The sequence below is a fragment of the Xenopus laevis genome, chromosome 7L, assembly GCF_017654675.1.
Source record: "Xenopus laevis strain J_2021 chromosome 7L, Xenopus_laevis_v10.1, whole genome shotgun sequence".
In the NCBI taxonomy this organism is placed as follows: domain Eukaryota; kingdom Metazoa; phylum Chordata; class Amphibia; order Anura; family Pipidae; genus Xenopus; species Xenopus laevis.
This window is the reverse complement of record NC_054383.1, coordinates 19,497,169-19,509,570: the sequence shown is the minus strand read 5'-3', so window position 1 is coordinate 19,509,570 and position 12,402 is coordinate 19,497,169. Positions and strand designations below refer to the sequence as shown.

Sequence of the window (12,402 nt, the reverse complement as noted above, 5' to 3'; positions counted from 1 at the left end):
TTGACAAATTTCTATCTTCTTCTTAAAACAAGTAATTTAGCTTGTGCATTGGTATGAAAAAGGAGGAGATGGCCCAATATTGGAGGTGCTACGAAAAATTAAGCAGCAGGGACACTGGTTATGGACTGGCTCTTGACATGCATTAAGAATATGCCAAATATACAGGAAGAAGCTGTTATAGCAAACTATTCTGGCAACAAAGACCCAATTTTTTGCTTTAAGAGTAAGCCATTGGCTTCTAATCTTTTGTGGGAAAAAATAGGAAAACAATATATATATATATATATATATATATATATATATATAAATATATATATATATATATATATATATATATATATATATATAGATAGATATATATACACACACTTACACACACATATATATATATATCTACTTATTAGAGGTGTGAGACCTGTTATCTGGGGTTTTCTGAATAACGGATCTTTCTGTATTTTGGATCTCAAAAACTAGAAAATCATGTAAATATTAGATAAGCCTAATAGACTGGTTTTGCTTCCAATACGGATAAGTATATCTTAGTTTGGACCAAGTACTATGCTATGCTTTTTTCAAAGGAAATAATTTTAAAAAAATTGTATTATTTGGATAATTTTACTATGGTTTATTGATTTATTCCAAGAGATAATTTGCTATTTATTAATCAGATGCATGTTTTTTAATAATCTTTCGACACAATGCATTTTATGTGGAAAAAATGAATATTCGTCATTAAGGTGCCCAGCTGGCAACATAATATTTTTGTTTATTTTGTAGAGATTATATAGAGTTTTCAATGCAGATATTCAAAATCTATTTATATAAGGCCTGAATAAAGTATTTTACTGCTTCATGCCAGGCAACATTAAAACGTGCAAATATTACTACGGTAAACTATAACCAGGCATATGAGTTACATAAATTTCCCCCGGGGGGGGGGGTTCCTTGTTTGTTACAGGAGGTCATAAATGTTGCAGGTTTAGCAATTATTAGATTGAAATTGGCTGAAAAATGCATTAACAATTAAATAAATTGTGGGATTTGCAATGTTAATAAAATCATGGTACATTTGGAAATAGAAAGAATGAAGAAGAATTTAAGTTTTGTTAATGATGATACAGATGGGACACTAATGAGGTATGTCTAATGGATAAAATTACAATGCCTCTATGAGACCTGCTCAAATGTTCTACAATGTGATCCTTGTCTATCGAAACAAGTTCACTCACTAGTTTCTGTTAAAAGACTGAATTCTAGATAGATTCTAGATAGATAGATAGATAGATAGATAGATAGATAGATAGATAGATGACCCATGGATTGTAGGATAGCAGGTATAGTAGGGAGAGATGGTGCCTATAGTAACAGTGGGATAATAGTCTCTGGGAAGGGAGTGTGACTGTGGGATAGCAGGTATAGTAGGGAGAGATGGTGCCTATAGTAACAGTGGGATAATAGTCTCTGGGAAGGGAGTGTGACTGTGGGATAGCAGGTATAGTAGGGAGAGATGGTGCCTATAGTAACAGTGGGATAATAGTCTCTGGGAAGGGAGTGTGACTGTGAGATAGCAGGTATAGTAGGGAGAGATGGTGCCTATAGTAGCAGTGGGATAATAGTCTCTGGGAAGGGAGTGTGACTGTGGGATAGCAGGTATAGTAGGGACAGATGGTGCCTATAGTAACAGTGGGATAATAGTCTCTGGGAAGGGAGTGTGACTGTGGGATAGCAGGTATAGTAGGGAGAGATGGTGCCTATAGTAACAGTGGATAATAGTCTCTGGGAAGGGAGTGTGACTGTGGGATAGCAGAACAAAAAAAGAGTGCTGTTTAACATATGACATGGCTATTTAGATCACACTGAACTACAGTTCAAAGTTGAAACCTTAATTTCACAACAGTTCAAGACTAATATGTGGATGCGACCTACTTTACATAAATAACTGGGCCACACAATGACTGGTTTGCCTTGGCGGTACCACCACAGACAATCATAATTTGTGACAGATCCATGCATTTATGGGAAGAAATTAACTGACCTTATCCACATAATTTGCCATTTCTATCAGCCTGTGTTTGACTTTGTCCACGTCCTTTCCTTGTCTCTGATACTGTGAAATTAAAACAGACATGTTATCACCATTTCCATTTCATTACTATGAAATGACCTTTATTAAAAGGTTTAGCTAAATCTTTTCACAATGAACACAACAACTGAGTTTATACCCCATAACATATGTCTTTCAAGATAAGCGCCAAGGTTACTGCTTGATGGCATTTTGGGCAATGATAATCATTTTTATTGCTCAAGAAGACATTCAGGCTTTATTATACCAAAAAGTGAAACTTACAGAGAGTAGAAAGCTTTTCCCTTGTAACTTTGCAGCATCTACAGCTCTGGATAATGTGATGGGGCTAAACTTAGTGACAACGTTTGTTCCTTCAGCTGGTTCTTTATGACTTGCCTTATCTATAAGCATTCTCTTGTTTACCCTGATCAATGAGCAAAATCTGGAGATCTGGCAAATTAAAGTAATACTCAAAGCACTAGTAGCATACTGTAGGACAGGGGTTCCCAACCTGTTTTACTCATGAGCCATATTCAATTGTAAAAAGAGTTGGGGAGACACGCATTTAAGCCTTCAAGCATTCAAAAATAAGCACCTGCTTTGAGGCCACTGGGAGCAAGAGCCCAGGGGTTGATGAGCAACATGTTGCTCATAAGCCACTGGTTGAGGATCACTGCTGTAGTACATGGACTTGGCATAGTTGATAATACAGAAGGGGCACTTCATACATGGCATGGTATATAATACCCAAGGGGTTAATAAATTGACTTCTTACATGGTATGGTCTATAATACCCAAGGGGTTAATAAATTGACTTCATACATGGCATGGTCTATAATACCCAAGGAGCAAATAAATTGACTTCATACATGGCATGGTCAATAATACTCAAGGGGCTAATAAATGGACTTCATATATGGCATGGTCAATAATACCCAAGAAGCTAATAAATTGACTTCATACTGTACATGGCATGGTCTATAATACCCAAGAAGCTAATAAATTGACTTCATACTGTACATGGCATGGTCTATAATACCCAAGGAGCAAATAAATTGACTTCATACATGGCATGGTCAATAATACCCAAGGGGCTAATACATTCACTTCATACATGGCATGGTCTACAATACCCAAGGGGCTAATAAATGGACTTCATATATGGCATGGTCAATAATACCCAAGAAGCTAATAAATTGACTTCATACTGTACATGGCATGATCTATAATACCCAAGAAGCTAATAAATTGACTTCATACTGTACATGGCATGGTCTATAATACCCATGGGGCTAATAAATGGACTTCATGCATGGCATGGTCTATAATACCCAAGGGGCTAATAAATTAACTTCATATATGGCATGGTCAATAATACCCAAAAGTTTAATAAATTGACTTCATACTGTACATGACATGGTCTATAATACCCAAGGGGCTAATAAATGGACTTCATACATGGCATGGTCAATAATACCCAAGGGGCTAATAAATTTACTTAATACATGGCATTGTCTACAATACCCAAGAGGCTAATAAATGGAATTCATACATAGCATGGTCTATAATACCCAAGGGGCTAATAAATGTACTTGATACATGGCATGGTCAATAATAGGAATAGAATGGTTGATAATACCCAAGAGTCTAATAAAATACAATAGCATGTGGTCTTTATACATGGCATGGTGATAATATCCAATGGTCTAATAAAATACTTTAGGACATGGACTTCATATATGCCATGGTTGATATCTGAATAAGCCAAAATATTAGTAGAGAACTGAACCAACAGTTGACCCATATCTATGACCCATCATTCTTGCATTTTGACACATATAGGTCAATGGCACAGAGGGCATATCCTCCACTGGCATTTTTCCTCTGCTGCAGAAGGGTCCATGGTATGTAACTTCTATGTACAGTATGTTGTGAGCCATGGGCCTTAGACATGCTACCCACAACCATCTGGGGCCTTGGCATGCCAATCGCAACCAGCTTAGTAGCAGGTAGATACATTTAGCCCAAAACCAACCAGATCCCCAGTTGAACTACCCAATCTATATGTGCAGACACCATTGGCACCAAACCCATACAGTAAATAGAATTTAACCCTTACAACCTCCTGGAAGAGTACAGAAAATCTTGATTTAAAAACTTTTTTATGTCACTTGGTAAAAACTCTGTGTCTCACTTTAAAGCCCATAAGCGTGTATGTATTTAATTTGTATCTAATAAGTCTTATCCGTGCCGGAATATGTCAGCATTAGATCAAGATTGTACACAAATTTATATTCAAGTGCAGCGCATAACACAAAATGCAATTACAAAGTTGTTATACTTTTATACATTATTTATTTTTTCTCCTTTGCTGTGTTCAAGAAAAATATGACACATTGATTATGCTCACTGTCTAAAAAAAATGCCTCGGCTGACATTTACATTGCCTATAATGAGATCCCTACATGTATCATATTACACATTAGAGACATATTTATTTATTAGTTTCAATTATTTATACTCTTGCTGCAAAATATCACAGTCTTCGTTCTTCAAACAGAAGCAAAAATTTGCATCTGGTTTGTAAATAAATAAAAAGCAATGGAATTTTTTTTTTTTTTCCAGTATTTCCAGGCCTGGCGTGTATTCCCCATTTATAGTCAGATTAGTCCCATAGGCGCCCGTGTTTGGCTTGGCACAAGCAAGCATGGCTTTCTGGAAAGTGATTGGCAGGTTTTATGCTGCTTTGAGTAAGATGTTATATCGACCGTTATGAAAGTTCATTTATTTTATTTATCCTGAAAATTTTAGAGTCCTTTCAGCTAATTAAATAAGTTGTCAGCCATTTCTCAGTTATTGGAGCTAAACTTTTGTTTGTCTCTTGCAATAACACTTACTATTTACTTACTAAGTAACCTTACTAATTTTGTTTAGACTGTTAAGTCACTGATTTTAGGGTTATTTGTAAATGTCATTGATATTGAAAACAGTTTCTGTGGTTGTCATTTATCAACACTGTGCAAATTTGCCCATGGCAGCAAGCCATAGCAACCAAACAGAGATTGGCTTTCGTCGGCCAGCAGCAGGTATAACCATGATTGCAACAGTTTGATGGTTTGCCATAAATTTGCCCAGTGTTGATGAATGACCCTATGGGGGTTATTTACTAAGCTCCGAATACCCGAAATTCCCTGAAATCCGGAAAGTTCGTGATTTTTTGTGTTATAATAGGCTTTTAAAAAACTCATAAATTTTTGGAAAACCCGAGGGCTAAAAAGCCCGAATATAAAAACACTGCATCTCAAACCTGTCGAGGTTGCATGAAAGCCAATGGGAACAGTCCCATTGATTTTCGGTTGTGTCGGGGGTTTCGGGCAATTTCACAATGTTTTCGGAGCTTTCGGGTGAAAACTCCAAAAAAATTTCGGGGAAAATTCACGAAAAAATCATGAAAATCTGAGCTTTTCCTGCAAAGGTGATTGTCGTGAAAATGTAATAATAAATAAGCATTCAAAACCCAAGAGGCTTAGATTGGAGTTTGTAGCAGCCGATATTGAGATAAATTCGGACCTTGATAAATAACCCCCTATGTGTGTTTTTATTGCTATTCTTTACACTTCTTGTCTGACTATGTAAATTAGTAGCAAAAGTTACAGTAGCTCATCTCCAGTCAAGAAGCCAATAGACTAGCTCCCTTAATGCCTTTTACACTTGTATGATTTTCCTTTCTATATGGTCTTTCAGTCACAAAACATGAAAGGCACTGTGGGAATTCGTGTGTTGGAAGAGGGGAACAGTCAGTTGGAACAGAAATCCCCTAATGAGCTACATCAGGGGTGTCCAAACTTTTGGCTCGCCGTGCCACATTGGAAAAAGAAAAATTGTCTGGGGCCACACATGAAATACACAAACACATTTGATTTGTAAAAGTAAAGGAAATACACAGAAAAGAACTACAATGCCAGTTGGATAACCAGATGGAGCCATACACTGGAATATGGGACACCTGGATATTAAATAGACATATTATTATATTATTATTACTAACTGGGCAATGGACAGAGTCCCTCCTCCTCCTATTTCCTCGGGAACCAAGAGTTTCAAGCTGGGCCGCATTCATATGCAGCCTGGGCCGCAGTTTGGACACCCCTGAGCTACATGAAACATGGTTTAGAAGAACTAACTGTGCTATTAAAGTATTTGTGGGTTGCACCACAATGGGATTATATTTCCACTTCCATTTATAAGCAGCCTTGCTAAGCCTAGGTCACAGTGATCCCGAATCAGTGGCTCGTGAGCAACATGTTGCTCACCAACCCTTTGGATATTGCTTAAAGCAGGTGCTTATTTTTGAATTTCAGTCTTGGAGGCAAGTTATAATTACATTAAAAACAGGTTTACTTCCAAACAGAGCCTCCTTGTAGGCTACGAGTCAACATAGGAGCTACCAAATAGTGAATAATAACCCTCATTTGGCATCCACAGGAACTTTTTTCATGCTTGTGTCAACTCATTTTATATCTGGGTGAAGAAGGTTAAAACCCCTGTCTTAGGAGCTCTATAGCCCTCGTTCCGATGGTGTAACTGGGGTCCTGTACATGGGTTAGCCATAACATGGTGGCTTAAATGAATTAGCACTGAATGATAAAGTAACTTATAAAAGTGAGCAATGTAGAGCTTTTCCTTTAATATGCCCAACTCCTCATGTTAAATCAGCTGAGCCCTACAACTACCTGTAACATGGAGTAGCCCCAATGCAGCAAATTCCATTTGTAACAATAGGGTTGTTAGTTGTGATTCTCATTTGTGCTTCTAAAATCTGGCCTGAGATATATTAGCAATCGGAGTCACTTTCTCCATCACCAGTCAGTTCTGTAGGAACATGACCAAGTTGCACTTTCGAGTGCCAACTCCTTAACAATTCACGTGGGGATGGTAAATGGTGGTCCCTGTGCAAACGTTGCATGTGAAATGGCGATGTGTGCATAGGTGTTCTTGCTCTTCATTAGGCTGTTTATGCAACGGTACTTGGCACATAGGTATCTCCTTAAATTGGTACCCTACCGCAGTCTCAAACAGCCATACAGATTCACTATGTCTAGTGTCAGACTGGTGTCAGGGGACCATCAGAAAACCTTAGGCTGCAGGCCCACTCGCCAAACTATTTTTCCTTCTTTCTTCATTAATTTTCTTTATTCTCTTAATTGCTTCTCCTTACGTACAACATTGTACCATTATCTATTCTTATTTACATTTCTCTTCTTTGTTCTCAATGGGAACCGGTAGTTAGGTGAGCTGGGTCCACCAGGAGTTTTTCTGGTATCCCGGAGGGCCTGTCCGACACTGACTGCATCATCACTATGGAATGGCCCGTTGATGTCTGAAGACTTAGCACATGCCAATTTGGGATTTTTTTTATCTACAGTATATACTGTAGCTCAATTCATTTATTGGTACTGGTCGCCAGAGTGGGTAACCTAGGTCTAAAACAACTAGTACTACTGTTAGAACATGGCCTTACTTAGCTAGACCTTCTAAGCTTGAGGCTTAATGAAAGGCATATATAATATTATGGATAACAACTGCAAAGAGAGGCGTTCCCATATGGGTGTTAACTGACCCCACACATTTTGTAGCTAACCACACACAGCACAAAAAAACACCTTCTATTGTGTCAAAAACCAAGAGACAAAATCAACAATATCCTCGGTTGTTCCATGAAATCATAATGTCTACATAATCTAGTCCTGATAGCAGAATTATACAAAAATGTACCCTATGTAATCCTACAATTTACTGTTATTTGACAAACATTGTACTATTCATTTTTTTATAGTATTTACTGCAATTCTTGTTATTTCTTGTAATTGTTAACACTTCTTCTTGATTAACAACTTGTGTTTCATTATAAATCTAAATAAAAAGAGAAAAAGAACCAAGAATCAGATGTTTGCTTTCAGGCAGCAGACCAGTAAATGCTATCTCATGGGTGGTTGCAACAGGTTAGCAACTGGGGAAAATGCTGCATCTATTATGGCATTCCCTGTTTATGTTATTTTTAGTGATGGGCAAATGTATTCGCCAGGTGCGAATTTATTCGCCAGGCGCGATTCGCCGCCGGCGAATAAATTCGCGAAACGGCAGCGAAAATTCGCTGACAAAAGTTCACCGGCATCACCATTCCTTATGTCAACTCTACATATGACATATCATAACCACTGCAAATGACACCTTTAAGTGGGCTATATACACCTTTTCTCAACATGAGCACAACAAATAGGACTTAAAAAAACACCACCCTGCCAAACAAACCCCTGCCTCCCTTCACCCTCTGTTTGGCATTGCGATAAGGAGCAGATCATTATACAGACTGCTTATCTGTGAACTGATAATTTGTTTCACAACCATAGATATTTCTTAATTAAAACAATAGGCAAAAAGCATCCAGTAACATTTCAGAAATGGTTTCTTACCTCGCGATTATCCGCTACAATGACAAGTTCTACATACTTGGTTGTCTTCACAGTATCCCTTTTGTGCTGCCAAAACAGATTATAAACAAAAGCCACATGAGTATTCCAACTGAGCATTTCAGCAGACAATTCACTTTCAAATATATATATATATATATATATATATATATATATATATATATATATATATATATATATATATATATATATATTTAGTCATTTCCATTAGCAGAACATGTTTTTAGATAATAATAAGAAGAACAAATAGGCTCTGTAAACTTGCACCTGATGTCTGTCTGCAACTGCCCAATAGTTTCACAATTCACATTTATGATGTCCATACCATCTAGCAACCCGCCTCCCTCTCAGCTTACCCAATACGTTTTCTGATTTAACAAAAAGTTACAAACAAAACCAAGAAAAAGAACCACTTTTAGTGGCACACCCAATTCCTTTTCATTAGTCTCTAAAAGCCAATCTCACAGCCGCACTCAACGAAACCTTCATGAATCTCAAGCTTATTTTCTTGAATTCAAGTGAACTTTGGTTAAACAAACTTAGGATGTTAAAATGATCATTTTAGATATCGCACCTCAATGTATAAACTTCATGAGAACAGACTTTTAACTAAAAATTGTTTCTTTGAGTTTGAAAATATTGAGAATTCTTCAGGATAATATTAAAGGAGACAATTTGCCTATATGCTTCAATACAATGTGTGATATGTCTTCTCAGATCTCCGGCTATGTCCTATTTATACCCCCTATACAACAATGTGGATCTTTGGGGGGGTCACAACATTTTTTGGTTTTGTCCCTGGGGGTCTGTAGCTGCTTATGGGACCACAAGATGCCCCATAAATTATTTTTTTCACATGAGGTTTGAAATTAGTTGTTAAGTGCCACTATGAAAATAGTGGGATTGGGGTTCTACTGATAGGGTTCTTGATTTTGTTTGTATTGTATTTCATGGTGTGTAATGCTCTAACATCCACATTAATACAGTATATAAGGTTGTTCATGCTTCAGCATATAGTTAGCATATTTTCTATATCATCAGTATATTGTGGAAGTGAGCAATGGTTGGACAAGAAAGATGAAAGTTAGAAAATAATATTGTTGCCAAAGAGCAAAGACTGATTTGGATATAGTGAATAAAGTACCCCCTCTTGTAAAATATAAGGATATTATAAGTTACCGAGGAGTTTCATGACCATATAAAAGTACGAGGCCGAAGGCCGAGTGTTTTTATACAGGTCATGGAACTCCGAGGTAACTTCTAATATCCTCATATTTTACAACTGGGGGTACTTTATTTATTATAATACACAAGTTTCAGTGAGTCATGTGACAGAAATGACATCAGAACTCACCGTTTATAACTGATGACATCACTACTCACCGTTTATAAGGATATAATTTACAGGATATTCATGGCTTTTGTGTATTATATGTTTATAATATAAAACTGTGCTATATAGTGGGAATAAGAGATATAGAAATACATGGACATCAATGGTCATTCAAACCAATGAATGGGCCTTCTTTAATCTTCTCTGCTTGCAACAAATTTCATGAAAAGGCAATGGAAAAGGCTCATTTTAGACTTCTCATCCCATCAGAGGTCACCTGACTCCAACCCATGGAATATTAGCTGGAGGAAATCGAGTCTCAATCCTCAAGAGGGATATTTGGCCCATCTCCTCCATGTAATAGGCATTCTGAAGGGACCTAGCAATGCTTTTACATACCTAATCAGCTACCATTAATGGCAAAGAGGCCATGTAGTTGTGCAGAATTCCATATACGGTCTAACTTTTTTCCTTGAATGAAGCTTTTTTATAAAAAAAAGAATCTTATATTGAAATAAAGAGCTAAGCATGAGCACTTATTCATTTGAGTTGGATACCAAGGGGTTAATACCCCTGACTGTGTTATGAGAAGGTATAAAGAATGAAACTAAATACCAATTTTTCATTAAGCTCTCTGTATTGATAAATATTTTTCCAGATGGCCCATTTTGGGCAGAACTGAATCACGCCTGGAGTGTGAGGCCTGCAAAGCTTTATTAAAGGAATTGAATAATACAAGAAATATACTTTCGGCATTATATGCTTTCGAGAAAACTGCTGCGCTCCTCCTTGGCAGCCTCCTCTTCCAGAACTACAGCATGATATATAGACACCGGGCTTTACAGAACACTGCTGCACCCCTCCCTGATGTTCTCTCCCAGAACTATTGATATTTATGGGTTGTCTTGCAATGGTCGTCCAAGAAATCTGAAGCATTCCAGCCAACTTGAATAAGTTCACTTCAGGCTAAGTACAGATTGTAGGAAGGGGAGTTACAAGGTGATGGATCAGATTCTGGGTTTCGTGCAGTACTTCCTGACTCATTGACAGCTTAGTATAAAAGAGGAATGCCATGGTCTACTCTAGTTTTGCACACTCATATAATCTGGGTTAAAAGGACTAGTAACACCAAAAAAGATTCATTTCCAGTAGTATCTCTGCAAGAAAGAAAGCAATTGCGTGCAAATAGGGTGCAAGCTGCATCTAGCATTTCTGTAGGTGATTTGCCTTCACAACAAGATTTGCATCCAATTTACTGGGCAGCTCTTGGTACAGCCCACTGTGGGAACCCTAGAGTTTCCTCTAGGTCCAAGGAGGCAGTCTCCTGCATCAGTAGGCACAATTGCACGCCAGCAGGATAGACGCATTGGCAACCACATGGGACAGCAGGAACTTTTGGACACGAGTCTGATAATGAATGGTATCAATATACTCTCCATGACATCGATTGTAGAGCACATGCACTTCCAGGTGCATCAGTAAATGACCCTTGTAGTATTTTATTCCAATTTATTGCATCTATTTTAGGTGACAATATCACATTAGGGTCTACCGGCTGAAGTATTTTGTGCAGCTTCTAGTATATGGCTGTAACATTCTAACAGTAAGCTGTGCAGGGTACTAGATAACCCTCAAGCACTATAATAAAAGTGCTCACCTTCTCACTTAAAGGAGAAGGAAAGATACCGATGCAGTTTAAAGCCAATAGATTAGCCCAATAGTGCAAGCTAAAATACAATATTTGTTCTTTAGAATGCTTTACCATACCTGAGTAAAAAGCTCTAGAGGCTCTCTCTGTTTGTTTAGAATAGCATCTGCCATATTAGCTGGCTATGACATCTATTCCTGCCTGAGTGTATCCTTGCTCGCTCATAGCTCTGGGCTCAGATAACAGCAGGGAGGGGAGGAGGGAGGGGGGAAATGGGAGGGAAAGAGGAGCAAACTGAGCATGCTCAAGCCCTAGCCCTGGAGGTTTAAGCTGAAAGAAAGAAGTCTGATACAGGAGCCCATGTATACACAATAGAAGGAAAGAACTGCCGTGTTTCTTTTGACAGAGAACTCAGAGCAGCATTACTTTGAGGGTTTACTGGTGTATTTATACAGTATACACCTTTCTGATAAAACTTACTTAGTAGCAAACCTTCCTTCTCCTTTAAACAGCAGTCATTCCTGAGCCAAGGAGCCTAGGAGTGTATCAATTCTCTACCTAGCTGCAGGCTTAGCATCCCCATGAAGGAAGCACCCCAGGGATCCAGACATTTCTATGGCTTATTTCTCCGTTAAGGACACTTAAAATAGAGTCAGGTAGCTTGGCTCCCTCGTGTATATCAGAGCTTTGTGACAGCAGAGCTCAGTAGCTGCCCATCAGCATGCTCCGAGCAGCACCGCTTGGTAAAAACGAGCAGCATTCTCTGGGCTACAAATGTGCCTTCAATTAATAGCCTGACTTTTGCTTCTTATGGTAAAACAAGCATTACAGACGTGTGCAAAGAAGCAGCAGAATATTGATAATG

General features: G+C 38.0%; 1 protein-coding gene across 1 annotated transcript in view; it reads right to left on the bottom strand.

The window, feature by feature from the left end:
• Window positions 1–12,402, bottom strand: part of adam12.L (ADAM metallopeptidase domain 12 L homeolog) — a 342,539-nt gene that overhangs the window by 125,191 nt on the left and 204,946 nt on the right. Inside the window, exons 7-8 of the mRNA XM_018225176.2 lie at window positions 8,539–8,604; window positions 2,036–2,107 (exon numbers count right to left, since the gene is read on the bottom strand). Of these exons, the coding sequence (XP_018080665.1) occupies window positions 2,036–2,107; window positions 8,539–8,604 (138 nt within the window). The remainder of the gene's footprint in view (window positions 1–2,035; window positions 2,108–8,538; window positions 8,605–12,402) is intronic.